This window comes from Festucalex cinctus, chromosome 14 (assembly GCF_051991245.1).
Source record: "Festucalex cinctus isolate MCC-2025b chromosome 14, RoL_Fcin_1.0, whole genome shotgun sequence".
In the NCBI taxonomy this organism is placed as follows: Eukaryota; Metazoa; Chordata; class Actinopteri; order Syngnathiformes; family Syngnathidae; genus Festucalex; species Festucalex cinctus.
In genome coordinates this window covers 22,323,663-22,345,790 of record NC_135424.1, presented here as the reverse complement: position 1 = coordinate 22,345,790, position 22,128 = coordinate 22,323,663, and the positions used below count along the sequence as shown (strand labels likewise).

The 22,128-nt window shown below is 42.6% G+C and overlaps 1 protein-coding gene across 1 annotated transcript in view; it reads left to right on the top strand.

Annotated features, from left to right (window-relative positions):
* Positions 1-3,077: 3,077 nt before the first annotated feature.
* The window catches only part of slc18a2 (solute carrier family 18 member 2), a 29,596-nt gene continuing 10,545 nt past the window's right edge, over positions 3,078-22,128 (top strand). Inside the window, exons 1-11 of the mRNA XM_077496272.1 lie at positions 3,078-3,254; positions 3,396-3,500; positions 3,588-3,767; positions 9,697-10,045; positions 18,016-18,074; positions 18,189-18,272; positions 18,986-19,078; positions 20,773-20,862; positions 20,963-21,006; positions 21,230-21,290; positions 21,501-21,596. Of these exons, the coding sequence (XP_077352398.1) occupies positions 3,635-3,767; positions 9,697-10,045; positions 18,016-18,074; positions 18,189-18,272; positions 18,986-19,078; positions 20,773-20,862; positions 20,963-21,006; positions 21,230-21,290; positions 21,501-21,596 (1,009 nt within the window). The 5' untranslated portion in view covers positions 3,078-3,254; positions 3,396-3,500; positions 3,588-3,634. The remainder of the gene's footprint in view (positions 3,255-3,395; positions 3,501-3,587; positions 3,768-9,696; positions 10,046-18,015; positions 18,075-18,188; positions 18,273-18,985; positions 19,079-20,772; positions 20,863-20,962; positions 21,007-21,229; positions 21,291-21,500; positions 21,597-22,128) is intronic.

Here is a 22,128-nt window from a genome sequence, read left to right as displayed (position 1 = left end):
AAATTTCACCAAGTTTCCCGTACTGATAAATCAACAAAAGACAGATTATGAGATGTCGCCGAAAGATTATCCCGAGTGATTATCCCGTGGGATGTGTTAAAGATTCATGCTGGAGTTTAAAATGTAAATGTTATTGTATTGCTTTTGCCTATGTCTAGCATACAAATTGGGCATATTGTTAAAGTAGTCAACATTTTATCACATTTTCAAACCAAATGAATTATTCCTCACAAATCAAATTATAACAATCCACAGTCCAATTCTTTTCAATGAGCTGCGAGCTGATAAAATGCTGCATTCAATGAAGGTGGGAAATCTGAATAATACCACTCGGATTGTGTCAGTTCTGACCTCAAAGCATAAAAGGCAAATGTAAATACGAGACATATGTTCACGTGATTTGGAGTGACTGCAGCGTTAAACCAGAATAACAAACAATTTATTGGAATTAGCCATCATTGTTGTTTACATTTGCCTCAAACACTTTGAGGGGGGAATGGGACACTCCGAGTGGGATAAATCAAATGCAGCATAAGATCACTATTTTAACTTGTTGTGACTGGCTAGATGAGTACAAAGAGACCTGACTTTTTAACTGTAACTGCTCCTATCAGCTTGTAAGCTTGTATCTTTCCTTCAGTGTGGAGTGTTTCAAGCAAACACTCCACAGTTCCTTTGAGTATAGGTATTTTTTTTTTCTTTTACATTGTACAGAAATGTAAGCACTTTCAAATAATAATAACAATGATGATCAATGTACACTTTCATTGTGTCCAAGCCTGAGCTACACTATGCTGAACATTTAAGTATCATTGTGCATCATCGTCATGTTCTCCCTGTGCCCGCGTGGGTCTTCTTCGGGTACTCTGGTCTCCTCCCACATTCCAAAGACATGCATGGCAGGTTAATTGGGTGCTCCGAATTGTCCCTAGGTGTGCTTGTGAGTGTGGATGGTTGTTCGTCTCTGTGTGCCCTGCGATTGGCTGGCAACCAGTCCAGGGTGTCCCCCGCCTAGTGCCCAGAGCCAGCTGAGATAGGCACCAGCACCCCCTGCGACCCTTGTGAGGAATAAGCGGTCACGAAAATGGATGGATGGGTGGATGTGCATCATCGAGTGTTGGGGAGGTATACCTTGTCTTGTTAGTTTCACCTGGTTTCCAGTCGTGTGCCAGCCAATCAGCTCCTATATTCACTTGACTCTTCCACAGGTGTGTCTCGTGTGATTAGTGGGCATCATTGACTTTTCTTCCGTTCCCAGTGGATCCTTGCACTGTATGAATGTCCATCCATCCAGTTCCTAATACCGTTTACTCCTCACAAGGGTCGTGGGGGTGGTGGAGCCTATCCCAGCCAGCTTCGGGCAGTAGACAGGGTGCACCCTGAACTGGTAGCTAGCCAATCGCAGGACACACTAAGACAAACAACCATCCACACTCACAAGCACACCTAGGGACAATTCAGAGCGCCCAATTAACCTGCCATGCATGTCTTTGGAATGTGGGAGGAGACCGGAGGACCCGGAGAAGACCCACGCAGGCACGGGGAGAACATGCAAACTCCACCCAGGAAAGCCGGAGCCCGGACTCGATCTTACATCCTCAGCATTGGGAGGCTCTATATAAATGTGAGTCCTAATAATTGGGTTACACATACATCCTGTACAATTGGTCCAAATTTGCGGTCAAAGTCAGTAAAGGCTAAATTTTTTTTTAACATGTTTGGATGATTTTTCCTCTGTGATCTTCAAGCAAAATGGCCAGGGCCAACAATCATGAATGGGAAACCTGTTCAATATTTTTGCTTGCGAATCGTATTTCCGGGGTCAACACTAAGTTTGGTTGAGGCACTTTTTTTTTTCTTTCTTCCATGATGTCATCAGCAATAAACAAACCCTTCCATGTTATTTGACAAGGGCGGAGCCGTTGAAAAAACGATAAATGGCTTAAAGTCATGAACTAAATTTACATGACTAATGAATTACTAATTAATTAACTATCCATCCATCCATCCATTTTCTTGAGCGCTTATTCCTCACAAGGGTCATGGGGGGCGCTGGAGCCTATCTCAGCTGGCTCTGGGCAGGAGGCGGGGGACACTCTGGACTGGTTGCCAGCCAATCGCAGGGCATTAATTAACTAGTTAATTCTTTTATATAAACTATACCTCAATTGAACGTTTTGGAGAACATTTGGTTTATAAAACTTGAAGTCCATTTCATTGGGTTTATTGAAACCCAAATGACATTAAGTTTTTCATAGTGATGGCAAGCAGATTTCTGCCAAATTTAAAATGTTATCAAATTTCTCCATCCATCCATCCATTTTCTTGACCGCTTATTCCTCACAAGGGTCGCGGGGGGTGCTGGCAGCTATCTCAGCTGGCTCTGGGCAGTAGGCGGGGGACACCCTGGACTGGTTGCCAGCCAATGTTATCAAATTTCTGAAAAAAAAACAAAAAAAAAAAACTGCTTATTTACAATACAAAGTGCACTTCTGTCTTTATTACATTTATGGCAGAAGGGACCTTTGTATCATGACTTAAAGTCAAAGGCCTATTTGGGGCCTTACTCTCTTTAGGGATGTAAATCTTGGCCTTCACGCAGCCTAACTGGTCATGCTGATCAGCTAGTTTGGGGTCCAGTAATCATGTGAATACTCAACAATGGGGCGGAGGTGCAGAATTTTTACACATGATCGGTGTGTAGGCACTCCAGAGACCCCATAGTGTATACAATCAATTCAAAAGTGAAATTTACACACTACCTCTAACTTTAAGTGCTCTAACTTCAATACTATAACTAGTAGCATTTAGGAATTCTCTAAATCCACTTGACCATCCATCCATCCACCCATCCACCCACCCATCCACCCATCCACCCATCCACCCATCCATTTTCCTTACCGCTTTTCCATCCATCCATTTTCCTTACCGCTTTTCTCACTATGGTCGCTGGGCATGCTGAAGCTATCCCAGCTGTCAATGGGCGGTAGGCGGGGTACATTGTTCAAACTTACTTACAGGTGCCATCTAGCGACCACCACGTAAAGAGCACTTCTGAGCCAATCAGCTAATTTGAAACAGCTGATTGATGTCCCTCGACCGGATCGTTCAGGCACTTTAACCCTGTAGGAAATATGCGATGTTGACAGAGAAAATAGAGAACTACGGTGCAGAACCCAAATAATTGATTTATCTGGCCAGGTTATTTCTCCCAAGTTTCCATGTAAACCGCAAATGAGTCTTTGCCAATTACAGTAAGAAAAATGCACACTTAAAATGACGACAATTTCCAAGTAGATTGCAACTAGTCTCGGTTCTATTTTTGAGTAAAGAACAGCCCCCGATCCACCAGTTTAATGTGGGTCTGTCTTTCTGTGTATTGTCGTGTCTAATAGGAGCCTTCACGTAGCATTCAGTATGACGTCAGCAGCGAGTTGAAAGACAGCGCATCATCCGCTGCACGCTTCTGTGAGGCTGCCGCTGACCTCTGTGCATCCGAGGTAAGATGGGCCCCATCAGCTTCACTCTTTGCCATTGTACTCCTCTTCAGCGCTTTTATGGCTTTTAACACTTGTCTCTCTGCACAGGACCACCTGTCACCCACTCGTCTCGCTATTTTTACGGAATTAACACCATGGGGAAACTGGACGCGTTCCGCCAATTTAATTTACTCAAGTGGCTCAGAGAGGAAAGGCAATCGAGGAAACTTATTCTCTTCATTGTTTTTGTGGCTCTGTTGTTGGATAATATGCTGCTGACCGTGGTCGGTAGGTGCAAACGTTTCTCACACGCCTTACACTTTTTTTCCCCATCTTTTTTTGTTTGTTTTTGTTTTATTTATTATTTATTTATTTTTTCTTAACGCTTACTCCTCACAAGGGTCTCGGGTTTGCTGAAGATTATTATTATTATTATTACTCGGGGCAACAGGTGGCTGAACTCCCCAAGGGCTCTACAAGCATTGATATTACCAAATGACATACTTCGTTATCACGCAGAATGGCATAATCATGCATAATTAAGTCAACTACAGTGCAAAGGTCACCAAAAAGGACATTTTATAAATCTAATAATATTCTGTAAATGGCTTCATTTCAAATCAGTGATCATTTTTTCCATTATCTACAAAAAAAACAATATTTGACGTGTCTGTATACATTATGACCACCAAGTAAATTTGTGCTGTTTTTCCTTTGCAATAATGCTCAGTTTTATGTATGCCTGCGTGCGTGTGTAAATATACATATTGCTTGCTGTGCCTGAAACATTTAGTTCGGTATGTGAATGTGTTTTTTGATGTTCATTTAGAAAAATAATTGCTAGACCAACAGAAATACAGAAATGAATCATCTATATGTTTCCAGTTAAATAAAATTACATGTACATGTACTGTCTGCGATGGTCTGGCAACCAATCCAGGGTGTACTCCGCCTACTGCCCAAAGCCAGCTGAGATAGGCTCCAGCACCCCCCACAACCCTTGTGAGGAATAAGCGCTCGAGAAAATGGATGGATGGATACATGTACTGTATTTAACAATTGACAACAAATGACAATTTGCAACAAAAGTGATCTTCAGGCAATTTCCTTATTTAGGGGGTCATGTAGGTCCTCACATGTGCAAGAATATTTATTCACTAACTTATCTCTCTATCTATATTTTCTTTTTTGTGTGTTATTGTTAATTAGATAACCAATTTTAAAAGAGTAAATAGGTTTTGTGATCATCTGTTCAATAATCTATAGACATCTTTCTCTGTTTGAAATAGCAGCCCTAATAAAAAGGTCAATTGTATTTAAAAGCATCGTTAAACATGAACGTTTGACTATATTATTGTTGGTATGAGGGTGAAAGCTTGTTTGTCTTTGCCCTGCGAGTCCGTGACTGATTGGAAACCAATTTGAGGACCCTGATGGGGACATGTGCTGTCGATATCGGATGGCTAAAAAATCATGAATTATTGTTGGGGCAACTGCGGTATGTTGGCTACTGGTCAAATGTGTGCAAAATGTGTTTATGCCAACACATTTATTTCATCATCTTCTAATGGTTGGTTAGTAAAGTCTTTGCTATGATTGGATTCTATTGAATGTGTTTGTAGCTGTATGTGGTCAGTGTCAGCAATGTGGCCGTTGATGTAATTACAAATCTAACAAGAAAGCACTTTCTTTGGGAGGAATATATCTGTATAGAAGACACTCTGAGACATCATGTTCCAAGTGCACACATACAGGATATCTTTTTTTTATTTTTCTATATTGACAGCTGCTGCCTGTGTCTTGTCCACTCTCGTCTTGTGCAGTGCTACATTACCTCCCCTTCCCTCTTACTCTAAATAAAGTTGCTTTTCCTGGCACTGGCGTGGCCTCGGGGGGCTGAGGGTGCTGAACTGAACATCCCTGGTTTGAGTCTGGCTGCCATTGCTTGTTGCGTGTCATTTCTCATTTATGTCTCGTCCTCGTTTCCTGTCAATAAAAGCACAAGGCAGGCAACACATACGTTTTTGCATGTAAATTTTGTTTTGGCATGTACATTTCTAGTATATGGTCATTTGCTGCAGATGGACAAAGTCAGACAAGCACAAACACAGATGAACACATCAACAATTTTAGGCCAGTGTTTGCCGCATTTTTTTAAATTTTTTTTTTTTAAGTGTTTGGCGCATTTTGACTTAGACTTGACTTTATTGATCCCTCTGGGATGGCTCCCTCTGGGAAATTTACATGTCCAGCAGCAATCAGAACAGATAATAAAAAATAAAAAAAAATTCAATCAATCAATAAATAAGGTTATTACATCAGAGATTGAATTAATAATAATAAAAATAAAATAAAAAAAATAAAAATTCAATCAATCAATAAATAAGTTTATTACACCAGATATTGAATTAATAATAATAATAATAAAAATCTCAAAACTAATTAAGTTAAGTTAAGTATATTTAATATATGTGATAGCAGAAGGCTGGCATAGATCAGTGGCAGAGTGGTTGTCGCCCAAACCAGTGGTTGTGGGTTCGATACCTGACTCTTGAGTGACCATGATGAAGTGTCCTTGAGCCAGATACTGAGCACCCAGTTGCTCCTGATGCTCTTCCATCAGTAAGTGAATGAGAAGTGTGAGGCAAAACTTAATATGACTTGATTTTGTTTTAATAGGCGGAAAAGCGCCACTATATTAGTAAATCGAGGAAAATAGAGTTAAATAAATGCTACATAATGGTGTAAATTATGTTCAACATAATGATGTTTTTTTTTTTTTTTATCAGGTAAATTCAACACAATTACTTTTAGTCAATTCAACATAATAATGCTTAACATTATTATTAATGTAGTATTAAATTAATAACATTAACTAAATTTGAGTCATCCAACATTCATCCAATTTAAATGAAATAGTTGTGTGGAACTGGTTGACGTAACCGTGTGATTTAAATCCGATGACGCATAGCTGTGAAACTCCAGCGCTTCTTGAATCTGCTGGAAATGTCAAGTTATTTTATGAAATTTCTGAAATTTATTTTACAAACTCAACAAACGAGCCTGTGTTTTTTCTGTTTTATAACGCTTACTGTAACATAGCTGCCCCACGCGTCTCCATTTCATTCATCAGCTATCATGTTGGTTGTTTAATAAGTCAAATTGTATGACACAAATTTTTGGTGAAGGGTGCTGTACTTATAAATTCGATTTGTTCGATGTGTGAGGATCCAGTTTGCTTATGGTCACTATTACTTACAGCTGTTTTTTGTTTGTTTGTTTGTTTGTTTGTTTGTTTGTTTTTTCCCTTGTTCTTGCTCTTCCTTTTCTGTTTGCTCCTCATGTTTTTGTTTTTTTTAAATGAGGAATTAGCATTCTGTCAAAGCTCCCCCTTGTAAAACCTGATCTTGTTATGAGTTAGTGTGTTCTCCACAATATGGTGTCTTTTGCTGACTAATTGCCAGGAGCTATTTACCTGCATTCTGGTTGGAGTAGTCGCAGGAAGTTTAAATTTAAAGTGACTCTACAACAGTATACAATATTTACAATATATTTACTGTATTTGACAATTGTAAAATATTGTTATATATCCATCTCTCGCAGGTGCATTAACAGAATAAATGAGCCATTATGGTTTAACAAAAATCTGAATCAGAATCATCTTTATTGGCCAAGTATGAAAGTCTAAAACTAGAAATATAAAAACACATAATAAGAAATTTGTCTCTGGTATTTTGAGCCTGCAGAATCCTGTCACAAGCAACATTAACACATAAAAACAGAGTCAGTTGCGAACGTTCTAATTTTAATTTGTGAGATTCATTGGAATTTCGTAGGCATTGGTGGTTCAGTGGAAGAATTCTTGGCCAATACAACAAACATTTAATGCACAGCCATGGCCAGTTGGATACCACAGTCACTTGCCGCAAGTAAAAGAAAGTGAATTTGGAAAAATACACACGCACACAACGTCAGCTTCATAAAGTGTGGGGAGAGCTTGAGAGGATGCACCGACAGATCATCTGCCACCAACATCCCCCCATACTCATGGCTCTGGTCTGAGCAAGATGCTGATACCCTGAACTGCTCATTGAGACTCAACGACGCAGGGTACACCCTAAACTGAAGTACCCGGAGTAAACCCACGCAGGCATGGGGAGAACATGCAAATGCCACGCAGGAAGGCTGGAGCCGCAATCGAACCCTGCACCTCAGAACTGTGAGATGGATATATTTGGCTGGATGTATTTAACTGTTAATATTGTCATGGAAAAAGGGATACTTCAATTATTTAGCCCATTATAGCAATAAAAAGTTAAGATTTTTTCTATAATTAATTTGACACTTTCATTATTTTTCACGTACAATTAGTATCTTTAAAAGCACATTTTGCAACTTGCTGTCAACTGAAAATGACATCACAAGGGCTCAGGTAAACAATCACAGCTCACCTGTTTTCTTGGTTTGGTCATGTGACATTCACAAGCTGAGCTGTGATTGGTTACCTGAGCCCTTGTGATGTCATTTTCAGTTGACAGCAAGTTGCAAAATGTGTTTTTAAAGGTACTAATTGTACATGAAAATTAATGAAACTATCATTTATTTTAGGCAAAATATTAATGTTTGACTGCCAAAAATGGCTAAATAAGTAAAGTATCCCTTTGACATTTATAATGTACTTTGTTTATGAATATGATTAAAATTAGGGATCTCATACAGCCACAGTCTTTCTCTTGAAGCTTGAATGTGGTGTAATCTGGTGGCTTTTTTTTTTTTTTTTTTTAAAGCTAGATAACACTTTGTCAATGACTCAGAGTGCAATGTTCCTTAATATTTACTTTAGCTGAAACAAACAAAATAGTGACTGGATTTCAGTCTTAAAAGTGCAAATCTTGCATCTTATTGTTATTGTGTCGAAAATGTGGTCGAAACATGACATGGCGCATACGTGACACGCTAATCACTCTGCCAGAATGTGTCACTAGTCCAGTGCTTCTCAAATAGCGGGGCGGGCCCCCCCAGGGGGCGCGAGGCTCCATCAAGGGGGGCGCGTTTGACCTCGGGGAACATGCTTTTTTATTTATTTATTTTATTTATTTATTTTTTTACTGTCCGAGAATGAAGTGCAATTGCACCTCCAGTACATTAGGGGGCAATGGCGCTCTCATTATTTTGCCGCAGGGAGCATTCGCTCGGTAGTGTAGAGGTTTTGTTTACACTGAGCATGTGTGCTTTACACACAGAAAAAAAATTTAAAAAATAAAATAAAATCAGCACAAATTATTTTAGATTTTTGTTTTGCAGGTTAAAGTTGTTTTTTGTTTTTGTTTTTTTAATATTGTGCTCCTGAGTTAATGTTGGTGATCAGTTTGAATGCATTATTATTTATTGATTTTATGCAATTGTATTTTTTCGTATCATATGGTTTGACATGGTCAGTCAAAAACTGCTTATAGTTTAATTAAGGATTTAATTTTATTTTTGAATTTCAGATGCATTTTAAATCTTTTCTGTTACAGTTAATAAAGCTATTCTTTGTTGTAAGTTGGTCCATATTTCTTTGTTTTTTTTATTCTCTTATACGGATACAGTGTTATGCAGAGGTGTGCTTATAACAGTTTTATAGACAAACGATACTATTTATAGTCGCGTCAGGGGGCGAGATGTTTTCTTCTTACTGGGGGGGGCGTAGCAGAAAATAATTGCGAAGCACTGCACTATTCCAAGCTGTAAACACTGTAGTTCTCCCGTTCTGCACATTATAATATACAGTTGTGCGTCTTTATCTGGAAATGGGGTCTCCTCCTGTTTATTAGTTTTGTTCCACGACACATACACGCATGAAGGATACCGAGTACAAAATGTGATCTTTATTCAAGTGTTGTCAAATGTTACTCACTGCTGCACCCAAGAGGCAGCAGACGGCATTACTATCTTGCAAACAACAAATGTTCTGCAGTAACTAAATGTGACTGTTGTCTGATTAGAGAGGAGAAATGTGGCAGATTTGTAGAAAATGTATATTACAGTAAGACATTACCGGCATTGCTGACTGTAACATATCTATTATCCATGTGTGAGGTTTGGAGTTTGGAGAAGAAAGCAAGCTTTTTGTTGATACAATGTCATCCAGGATAGCATTCTGCCTAATGCATCAGTCAGTGGTCATGTCAGATTTGATTTCGTCAGTCATCTGATGCCTCTTTATGCCCACCAGTGCCCATCATCCCCAGCTACCTGTACAGCCTGGATGTATCAAAAGATGTGGACTTGAACAACACCTTACCGCAGCAGCCGACTCCTCCAGCAGCCTTTGATCGGATCGTGTCCTTATACGACAACACGGTGAGGTTGTCGGGCTACAACGCCTCGGCCAGGTGGACCGACGTGGTCACGCCAACATCCGCCGCTGCCGCAGCTGCTACCCAGCTGCCGCAGAACGCCTCCGACTGCCCGAGCTCGACCAGCAAGCTGAACAAGGAGAATGTCAAAGTGGGGCTGTTGTTTGCCTCCAAGGCCACCGTGCAGCTGCTGACCAACCCTTTCATTGGGCCGCTCACCAACAGGTGAGGTTTTTGCTTTCTTTGGATTTGGCCTTGATGCATTTGTTGTGTAAATTTACTCATTCAGCTTTGATCGCACAGCAATCAAAGACGCCGACAGTATTTTGCGACTCTAAAAATTAAAACGAGCTAAATGCTAGTTGTTTGAGTGTCTGAATCATTTCTGTTTCACTGAACCCATACAAGCATGGAACTCAGGACAGCTTTCTAGCTGTGCTCTATACTGTACAGTCATTATATTGTATGTGCTTTGCACCTGCATAGAGTTGGACTGCCTCCAGTACAGGTCATTGGAGTTGAGTTCCGATTGCTTACTGTAGTAGCCACTTTCTGTAAACACAATATCTCTCTTACTTGAACATTTGTCATCCTTTGAGCCATTGTCTTTAATGAGACAAATCAATTGTTGCCCCTGGCTTGTAGTTGTACATGGCATCGTGAACTTCCTTATCCAAGGTCATTTTAACGAAATATCAGACCAGCGATTATTTCTTCATGAATGACTGTAGAAAAGGACAAGAGTCTTGACCTTGACCATCAATCATCTCCTTTTGAGGGAGGGGGATAAACCTCTTAACATATGTAACGATTGAATTTACAAAATGTTCTCTGGACGAATGGACTACATTTCTCCAAGACACAATACAACATTCGAAATGAAGTCACAGACGTTCTGAAGGTTTTGGACCCGTTCCCTGTCTTGTATTTTCAGTTTCTTTCGAGCAGGGGAGTCCAATTCCTGTCCATGTATGTTTCAGATGTTCCCTCCTCCAACATGCCTGTTTCAAATGATCAGCTCATCAGTAAGCTCGGCACAAACCTGATCATTTGAATCAGGTATGTTGGAGGAGGGAACATCTTAAACATCCAAACTGGATTTGGACACCCCTACTTTAGAGCACCGGTTCCCAAGCAAAAGGGGTAACTGAAGCGCTCCACTGGGGAGGAAAAAGCACAAAAACAAGGCAAAAAGACAAGGCAACGTGAACAAGGTCATGAGGACTGTGGGACGCTTCCATGCACTGAACTGTGACACTTTGCCACTGAGGGGAGAATGCAGCTGGCTTTTATTGTGAGTCTTGATTGGTGGCAGGTGTTAGTAATCATGGGCGGGGACCGGTAATTATGGAGCGGCAGGAAGGGAAAGTGACCTGGGGTGAGAGGAGAGTTAGGATTTTCAAAATAACACGGGAAACATGGACATAAAAATAAACGCCGTTGGGGGGGGGGGGGTACTGTCACGCCGGTGGCGGCGTGACAGTACCCCCCCCCTCAACGGCCGGCCCAGGAATGTCAGGGTGCTCTGCGTAAAAGTCGTCAATGAGGGAGGGATCAACGATGAACCGGGAGGGGACCCATTGTCTTTCTTCCGGGCCGTACCCCTCCCAGTCGACCAAGTACTGTCTCCCGCGGCCCCGATTACGAACATCTAAAAGCTTTCTGACCTTGTAAACGGGGCCGCCTTCAATCATCTCCGGGGGGGGGGGGGGGGGGGGGGGGGGGGGGTTCGGCGGGCACCAGTGAGCTTTCACGGACAGGTTTGACTTGGCTGACATGGAACGTGGGATGGATTCTGAGGGATCTTGGTAGGCGAAGACGAACTGCAGCAGGACCTATGGACTTGGTTACTGGAAAAGGCCCCACAAATCGCGGGGCCAGCTTTGGACATGGTACCTTGAGTCTGAGGTGTTTGGCTGATAGCCACACCCGCTGGCCTGGACGGTACTCGGGTGCCGGTCTCCTTTTCCGGTCGGCGGCCCTCTTCACCCAGTCTCCCTGGCGTTGAAGCGCCGTCCGGGCCGCCGACCAGACTTTGTGGCACCGACGGATCATGGCCTGGACCGAGGGGACCGTTGCCTCCTCTTCCAGTTCGGCAAAGAAAGGAGGATCGTATCCGTGGACGCATTTAAACGGGGTAAGACCTGTGGCAGACGTGGGCAAAGAGTTGTGTGCGAGCTCGACCCATCCCAAATACTTGCTCCAGGTAGTCGGGTTCTGGGAGACAAGGCATCGGAGACCGGTCTCGAGCTGTTGGTCCAGCCGTTCTGCCTGCCCATTGGCCTCAGGGTGGTATCCAGACGTCAGGTTGGCTTTGGCACCTAGGGCTTTACAAAACTGTGCCCAGAATCGGGAGACGAACTGTGGTCCACGGTCTGAGACGATGTGTAATGGAAAACCGTAGAACCGGAAAATGTGGTGGATCATGATATCTGCTGTGGTCTTGGCGAATGGGAGCTTGGTTAGTGGGATGAAGCGAACCATTTTAGAGAATCTGTCAACAACTGTGAGGATCGTGGTTTTACCGTGAGATGGGGGCAGTCCGGTTACGAAGTCTACTGATATTTCCGCCCATGGTCTGGATGGGATTGGTAGTGGCTGGAGTAGACCCATCCGGGACTGATTGGACGTCTTGTTGCGGGCACAGGTAGGACAGGCAGCTACGCAGTCCTTGATTGTGGTTTCCATTGCCGGCCGCCAGAATCTCCGGGCGACAGCATACATGGTCCTGCGGACTCCAGGATGGCAAAATAATCGTGAAGTGTGGGCCCAGTGTATTACCTGGGCCCTCAGTTCCTCAGGCACAAAGAGTCGACGTGGTGGGCATGACGTGGGGGGAGTGACGTTTCGCAGTGCCTCTTTGACATCGTCCTCAATTTGCCATCTCATGGCCCCGACTATGCAGTCCCGGGGCAGAAGGGTCTCAGGCTCGGCTTCCAATGGCTCGGACTCGTGGACTCTTAACAAAGCGTCAGCCTTGACGTTCTTACTGCCGGGTCTGTAAGTCAGAGAGAATACGAAGCGGTTAAAAAACAAAGACCATCTGGCCTGTCGAGGGTTGAGTCTTTTGGCCTGGTGTAAGTATTCCAGATTTCGGTGGTCGGTCCAGATCACAAAGGGGAGTTCGGCGCCTTCCAACCAGTGTCTCCACTCTTCGAGAGCCACTTTTACAGCGAGAAGCTCCCGATCTCCGACCGAGTAGTTGCGTTCAGCTTTAGATAGAAGGAGGAAGGCGCAGGGATGTGTCTTGCCGTCCTCTTGACAGCGCTGAGACAGTACTGCCCCAATTCCAATACTCGAGGCGTCCACCTCCACCACGAACTGGCGTTTGGGGTCAGGGACTCTGAGGATTGGGGCATTAGTGAAGCGAGCTTTTAAGTCCTTGAATGCCCTTTCGGCTTCCGGGTTCCACATAAATCGAACCTGTGGGGAGGTCAAGGCGTGCAGGGGGGCGGCAATGGTGCTGAAGTTTCTGATAAATCGCCGGTAGAAATTGGCGAATCCGAGGAATTGCTGGACTTTCTTTCGTGAGTCCGGCGTGGGCCAATCTCGCACGGCGCTGACCTTGTCTGCCTCCATCTCCACTTTTCCAGGTGACACGACGAATCCCAAGAAGGAGATGGTGTTGACGTGAAACAGGCTCTTTTCTGCTTTTACGTAAAGCTGGTGATTCAGCAGGCGTCGCAAGACTAGGCTCACGTGGTCTTGATGGCTGTCTTGGTCGGGAGAGTAGATTAGGATATCGTCGAGGTATACATATACAAAGTGGTCAATGAAATCTTTGAGTACTTCATTTATCATGGCCTGGAAGACGGCTGGAGCGTTCGTGAGGCCGAAAGGCATGACCAGGTACTCGTAATGTCCCCGGGGAGTGTTGAAGCCAGTCTTCCATTCATCTCCCTCGCGGATCCGAATGAGATGATAGGCGTTCCGGAGATCGAGCTTGGTGAAGATCTTAGCTTGTTGCAGCTGATCGAACACCGAGGACATCAAGGGCAATGGGTACCGGTTCTTAACAGTGATGTCGTTCAAGGGACTGTAATCAATACAGGGGCGTAGGGATCCATCCTTTTTACTCACGAAGAAAAAACCTGCGCCAGCAGGTGAGGAAGACGGTCGGATGAGGCCGGCTTTCAAGGAGTCGTCAATGTAATTTTTCATGGCCCGGCGTTCGGGTCCTGAGACCGAGTACAGTCTCCCCTTGGGGATGGTTGAACCGGGAATCAAATCGATCGGGCAGTCATACGGTCGGTGTGGAGGAAGAGTCATGGCCTTGGTTTTACTGAAGACCTCCCGCAGGTGGTGGTAGCAGGAGGGAACAGTGTGCAGGTTCGGGTATTCTTCTTGAGCAGGTGGGACGAGAGTCACCTGGTGAACCTGGGCTGTGGTGTTTCGGGGTGCGGGTTGTTCCAATCCATGAGAGTTGCATTCCTTTCCCCACTCCAGAATGGTTCCCGAGTTCCAGTCAATTCTGGGGTTATGTAGATGCAACCAAGGGTGACCCAGAACCAAAGTGGGGGATGAAGCCTGGAAAACGTGGAAGCGAAGAGTCTCGAAGTGCTGTCCGATTCGGACTCCCAGAGGTTCAGTGATGTGGGTGATCTTGAAAAGTTCCTTGCCGTTCAGCGCTCGAGCCTGGATGGTTGAGAGAAGTGGTTCGGTGGAGACTCGTATTTGCCTTACGAGCTCCCAGTCCATGAGGCTCTCGTCGGAGCCGGAGTCGATGAGGGCTGACAGATCTGTAGTGACATTGTGGTGGGTTATCTGAATTAGCGTGAGCCTGTGGTTCTTGGCGGGTCGGGGTGACGAGGAACTCACCGGTGAGTCGCCCTTCGTGGTGCAGGTTCCCACCAGGTGGCCAACACCACCACAATAGAAGCATCGGCCTTCTCGGCGATGGCGCTGTCGCTCCTCGGGCGTAAGCCGAGCCCTTCCAAGTTGCATGGGTTCCTCTCTGGCGAGACCCCCATCTCCTGGTTCCGGTCGGGGAGGAAGGATGGGTTGTGGCCTCCCTGCCTCCGGTGGCCGTGACCAAGGGGTGGATTCCTCTCTCCTTCGGAGTCCGCCGATCTTAGCCAGTTCCTGGCGACGATGATCGGTGCGAATTGCGAGGGAAATCAAAGCGTCCAAGTCCGTGGGGAGTTCTACGGGAATCAGTTCTTGAATGGCAGGTGAGAGTCCTTTCAAGAAATGATCGTGTAGTGCTATGGCGTTCCAGCCACTGTTCGTTGCCAACGTTCGAAAGTGGATTGCGTAATCGCTGACAGGTTCTTTGCCTTGTTGAAGCCGGCTCAACGCTCGTGCCTTCTCTCGGTCATTGTTCTCGGGGTCGAAGACTTGGCGCAAGGTGACTTGAAAGTCCTGTACGCTTTGACAGACCGAGGAACCCCTGGCCCATTCCGCGGTTGCCCAGGTTTTGGCCCATCCAGTCAGGTGCGACACCATGAAGGCCACTCGGGACCGGGCTGTGGGAAATGCCTGTGGTAGGTGTTCAAAATGTATATCACATTCCGTGAGGAAAGTCTGACAGCGCCCGGGTTCACCGGAGTATCGTTCTGGGGAGGCCAGTCTTAATTCTACTGGCGTGGTCGGGACGGAGAATTCAGGATGAGGAAGTTGTCCAGTGGGAGCTGGCGCTTGACGCCGTGAGAGGCTCACCAGCTCGTGGACCTGGCTGGACAATTCCCCCAGCTGTGACATCATGGCTTGTTGGATCCGGTCCTGGTTGTCAAGCCCGGCCTCCTGGCTCTGCTGTGCAGCCTCGACCTTGCCTGCTGGGTCCATGCTGGCCAAAGTGTACTGACAAAGCGAGGTAAGGTCGGACTCAGACGCAGGAGTAAGGTAGGCCACCAAGGCAACAGGTTTATTTCCGGCCAACAGCTGTCTCCTCTCAAACTGAGAGGAGAACGGGGAGTCAAAAAAGCGGAGAACTAAAAGCGCTCCACTTGCGAGGAAAAAACAGGCAAAAGGTACTGGGGACAACGAAAAGCGCTCCGCTAGGGAGGAAAAAGGGCACAAGGCAAAAGGGGTAACTGAAGGCGCTCCACTGGGGAGGAAAAAGCACAAAAACAAGGCAAAAAGACAAGGCACCGTGAACAAGGTCATGAGGACTGTGGGACGCTTCCATGCACTGAACTGTGACACTTCGGCACTGAGGGGAGAATGCAGCTGGCTTTTATTGTGAGTCTTGATTGGTGGCAGGTGTTAGTAATCATGGGCGGGGACCGGTAATTATGGAGCAGCAGGAAGGGAAAGTGACCTGGGGTGAGAGGAGAGTTAGGATTTTCAAAATAACACGGGAAACATGGACACAAAAATAAAAGCCTGGACCGTCACGCCGGTGGCGGCGTGACAGTATGACGTTCGCAAAGTTCTGCTCCTTCAAGTATCCGTAGCAGAGAGAAAGATGTCAGCCTCCTGTGCAGCATGACCTGTATATAATTAGCGATTACCAGGCTTACGATTATGTGGAAAAAGAAAAATGTACATTGAGTGATAGAACATATTTTTTGCATATTACAATAAAAGTTGCTTTCTAAACTGAGTGAACAGTGAAATATTTTTACACATGGTCCCTTTAACAAAAACTGTTGCGCGGCAGCATGTGTGAACTGTGATATAGCGGGGGGATGACTTACTGTTTGTTACAGCATTTTTTTTTTTACTCCTCTAGATGGTGCTCTAGTTGGTTCAATTCAAGAACCATTGCACTTTATCTTTAAACCAAGAGCGCTATCTAGGGGAGTAAAAAATATTGCAAGAGGTTCATGAAGCTTCATTTTGCCAACTTTTTGTTCCCACTTCGACGACGGCAATTTTCCCATCACTACTGTTTTGTGGATGTAGATTTAAAAAGGAAGAGAAAGAAGACTTTATTGCAAAAAAAAAAAAAAAAAAAAGGTTTCTTGTTTGGCAATAAAGAGTCATAGAGTTGTTGTTTTTTTTTTTTTTCGTTATAGTGGTGCACAATTAATGTTTTCTTGTTTTTATTGTTCGTGATTTTGTGTGCCGCTAATTCCTTTTGCGCACAAATGAAATATGTTCCTTTATTTTGAATTGGAAAAAAAATACCACTTTATTATTCAATCAACTTTGCTTCTACAACTTTAGGAGTAATGAGTATTTGTTTACCAAGTGTGAAAAGTACATATATCAACGGCTATGGTGGTGTTTTATTTATATTTTGATACAGTGTGTATGTGTGTGCATTTTCAAGGCCACGATGGTGCACAAATGTAGAAAAAGAGACAAAATAATCGAATGCACTTGATGCAGTATGACAAAGTGCTCAGTTGAAAATGACAGGCCGTTTCTCAGAACTCCTGCTTTGATAAGCAATATGTCATGTGTAGTACAGAGAGTCTCCATTAGCAGCGCTATCATTTATGCCATAGTACCAGAAATGTATGTTATAGCAAGAAAACAAGTAAAAGTGTCCTGCTGTGAAAAGCTATCCAAGATAATGTTATTTATTGTCTTATTTAATGTTATATACAGTACGTACTTTGTGCAGTGATGTATTGTTATTGTAGAAGAGACATGAAAATGTTACTTAGGCTGTTTTGTCTCGTGCAAGCTACACATTTCCTCCTTCTCAGTCAAACAGAGCAGAATACCTGATTTGCTCGTTTTCACACATGGATAGTTACACATTGGGTGGGGCAGCTCAAATGTACCAGAATGAATGAAATAATAAATGAACATTATGATTAAGCAAATACAGATTCTAATAAATGAATGCTGGAGCAATAATGTCAGCACATTTTGAGAGACAAGAAGCACCTGCGGCTCTTACAACACCATAATTATTCATCAAAGCACGATTCACGTCATATTGTGTCTTTCTGAGTGCGCTACCATTATTGGCATGCACCTCCAAGGTAGTATTTAGTGTCTCGGCTGCACTCTCAGATCGGGTGTAAGTGAGACTAGGAACTATTACCTGTGCATAGTCACCTTTTCTCCTGACAAAGGACAACACAAGGCAAGTCAGGCAAATAGTCTACGTACCATGAATATAAAAGCTTTAATCATAGGGCTTTGCTTTTACAGCAGATTATGTAGATCCCTGTTTGGACAAGAAGACAATCACAGCATGTACAAAAAAAAAAAAAAAAGACTATTATTGTCAATAGTGGTATCGATATGAAAACAATGCATTTTTGAACTGATTGGCTCTTGTTATGCCCATATAGGATTGGATACCAGCTCCCCATATTCATTGGCTTCTGTATCATGTTCGCCTCTACAATTAGTAAGTTCCACTACATACAGTATGTTATATATTCATTACTGGAAGACACTAAAGTGCCTGTTTCATGCCTGATGAGTCCTTGCCCGTATTTATTTTATTCTTATTGTTGTGAAGTGTTCGCCTTCTCATCGAGCTACGCTCTGCTGTTTCTGGCCAGATCACTTCAAGGTGTGGGCTCCTCCTGCTCATCTGTTGCTGGTAAGAACTCTTTCTCACTGTATGCTTCTCATATCCAGTCATCCATTCATTTACAATACTTTGCATGAAATACCAAATGGCAATGGCCCTTTATTGGCCAATGAAACATATCTAGTAGCCAAATGGAAGCCATGTGTATATTAGGAAAATAGAGTAGTGTGATTTCTTTCAGCCAATCGACAAAGAAAGCTAACGTATTTTTCTCTATAACGATACATTGGCGGTCAGGCACGTATACATATACTGTACATGTACGACAAGAAATGGGGTTTGGTGTCTTGTTCAAGGAGATGTTAGGGAATGAAAATAGGATATTTCATCTTTCCAGTAACACATTTCCACATTCATAGCCTGTCTAAAACCTGGTGCTGGCAAAGTAACCCTAAGCAAGGCTGGCTCACCATGAGCAAAATCAGAAAATATTTGTACATAGTGACTGAAGACATGGTTATCTGCATAGCAACTTCTTGTCTTTCCTCTCCGACCCAAACAACATTTTAAGAAACTTCTTGTAAGCCTATATTTAATTCAAGAATTTGAATTATCGAAGTAATGTGCCTTCATTGGTCACACACGGAATACACTTCAAATCAAAGTTAATAAGTTAATTATGTTGAGATGCACACGCACAACATCCTCATGTTCCTCCATTCATGCAGACTGAATGATCCAATATGTAAACGTCAGTATATTGTGTATGAATATATTTTCAGGGATGGGAATGCTTGCAAGTGTGTACACAGATGATGAGGAGAGAGGACATGCGATAGGGATTGCCCTTGGGGGTCTGGCAATGGGAGTTTTAGGTAGGCAACTATTTCAAACTCATAACGCTAAATAGACAAAAGTATCGGGACACCTGGCAATTACACCAACAAGAGGTGAAAGCAGAATAAAATATCAAGTTTATTGGTTCTGCTTTGTCGTTTTTAACCCCAATATGTGAATTTTGGCTCAAAACTGCATTTGTTGTCACAATGTACAATGTGATTGAGTGACAACCAGTCCAAGGAGTATTCAATGAATTGATGAAGGGATGTGTCCTGATGCTTTTGTACCTATAATGTACAGTACTATATAACAAGAGATGGGGGACTCGTAATATTACTTGACTTGTCATTTTTAGAACTCGGCAAAAATTTGGGAAAGACTTGACTTTGACTTGGTGCCCAAAAGACTCGACTTAAATTTCACTTGACCTACATGACTTCACGTCATCCTGTTAAAAGTTGTTCATCTGCTTTTTATCACACCAAACTGGCAACCAGTCAGCATCACTTGTTGGTATGAAGTGGCTACTTAAACTCCATCAGCGATGGGAGCAGCTTCAAAGATCATTCATTTGAATGAATGGATTATGTTTTCATTGCGATTGGCAAAAATAAGATGGCAAAACGCATGGTTTTCAGCTCACCGAATGAAGACGCAACAACAACATCTAATTTCATTGTCACTGCAAAACCCACAAAGACAAATGGGTGGTAGACTGGTATGGGAGCCGTAAAATTTGTATCTTTGTGAATAGGGATGTAACAATAAGGGCGATATCATGATATCGTGATATTAAAACTGCCACAATATCGTCGTCGTCATGTTCACAATATTTAAAAGGAACACATCTGTTCAAAAAGTCAGGTTGGTTTCCATTTGTGCAGTTCTAGCACCCTCTAGTGGCTAGTTTATTAGTGCAATTTAATTTTTATTAGGGATGTTTTGGCCTCCTATGTTCAAAATCTATGCTAATTGTCAGATGAAGGATCAATGTGTGCTTGCATTAGCAAATAAGTGCCTCACTAGTGTTATTAGAGATTGTAGAGGATTTATAATATATGCATGCTGTTATGCACAATATTGTGCTTTTTTTTTAGTATGAGGTCTCTCTTTTTTTTTTTAAACAATATTGTAATCTTTTTTTAAATATCACCAAGCCCCCACCCCCAATATTGTGATAATTATTGTATCGTGACCTTCATATCATGATAATATCGTATCGTGATGTGTGGATATTGTTACATCCCTATTTGTGAACATGGAAGTGCAGCTAAATAACCTAGCTAGGGGTGGGATTGTATAGTTTGTTTAGAAATAAAGTTGAGTTAAATTGAGTTTGAAATAATAAACCCTCAAAACAAGTCAGTGCAATTAATTCAGTCATAATGATCAGCTATTTATTTACCTTTTTAAGGTGTAAATATACTGTTGTGTTGTGATCAGTGGTGAAAAAAAACAAACATTTTATTATCACTCCAATATTTGTTGTGACTGAGCAAGTTTGTATGACGACTTTTATGAAATTTGGTGAAGACTCAACTAGACTTTTTTTTTTTTTTGACTTGTTTTAGACTTGAAGGTTACAAGTTGAAATTCGCCTCCCACCTATAGTATATCTTGGGAACAGTCCTTTTTGGTACACTGTGATTTTAACAAGTAACCAAAAATGACAGAAATAGTATTCTGTTAATATTCTTCAATCCAGTCCAATCCAGTTTATCCTCCACAGTTGGACCTCCATTTGGTAGTGTCATGTATGAGTTCGTTGGGAAGACTGCTCCATTCCTCATTCTGGCTTGTCTGGCTCTGTTTGATGGAGGTACACCATAAATACCATCTTACACTATTTTTTTTCTCTCAGGACTTTTTATAACAATAAATCTTAATTTTAATATTATTTAATTGAATGTTTTAAACAGCTTTACAGCTTTTGATACTTCAGCCCACCAAAGTAGAACCCGAGGTGAGTAGATTCTTCTCAACACTCTCATGTATTCATGTACTGTATGTCAGCTCATGTATTGACCTTTTTTGTTAGATTCCGAAATGAAATGGGAAAATTGTTTCATTTGAACATAGTTTTTTTTAAAAAACGTATTATTATTATTATTATTATTATTATTATTATTATTATTATTATTATTATTATTATTAAATGACAATTTTTGTACCTTTTTGTTTAACAGAGTCAGAAGGGGACACCACTGTTGACCCTCATGAGGGATCCATACATTGTTATTGCAGCTGGTAAGAACATCAAACCAGTAGACATGAGCAAATTGAATGTAATGTCACTCCAGCTAATCCTAATAATGTCCGAATTAGTATTTTATATGAGTATTGATAATGATTTATATGTGCATTAGGTCCAGCAGAATTGCTTGCTATGTCATTTTTAGTGAATGTAAAGAACCTCTGCAAAAAGAAAATCGATTTATGCCTCATCTTTCGTCACAGGAGCCATTTGTTTTGGCAATATGGCCATTGCCATGCTCGAGCCAACACTGCCAATCTGGATGATGGAAACCATGTGTGCCAGGAAATGGCAGCTAGGTATTTAATTTATTTATTTATTTTTTCTCTTAACGCTTTCATTGTCAGAAAAGATTTCATTAGTCATTTGACACAACAATGTGTTTTTAGTTGATGGAGAAAGTCCAAAAATGGCAACGCGTTCTCTTTCATTCATGTCTTGCTGAAGGAAACATGTTAAACCATTGACAAAACATGGTTTAACATCCGTTCAGAAGGTTTAGATAATCTTCCATAAACATATTGATCACAGTGGAGTTGACCAGTGACACAGATGTGATTTTGCTTGTAGAAAAGTGTGTTGAATTGGAAGTCAGTGGTGTTGTAAGTCTAAGTTGAAGTAAATCACATACCTGTCTTAAGCTCAATTCACACTGACTACGGAACGGACGCGGTGCGTTCTCCGTACGGCGGCTGTATGGACGCCGCCAGGATAGAACGCATTCAAGTACGTGTCAATTCACACCAGCTTCGGTGCGGTGCGTCGGCGATGCGGAACGACTGTGGCGATGCGGAAGGTTTCCGCAAGTGTTCTATTTCTTCCGGATGCCGC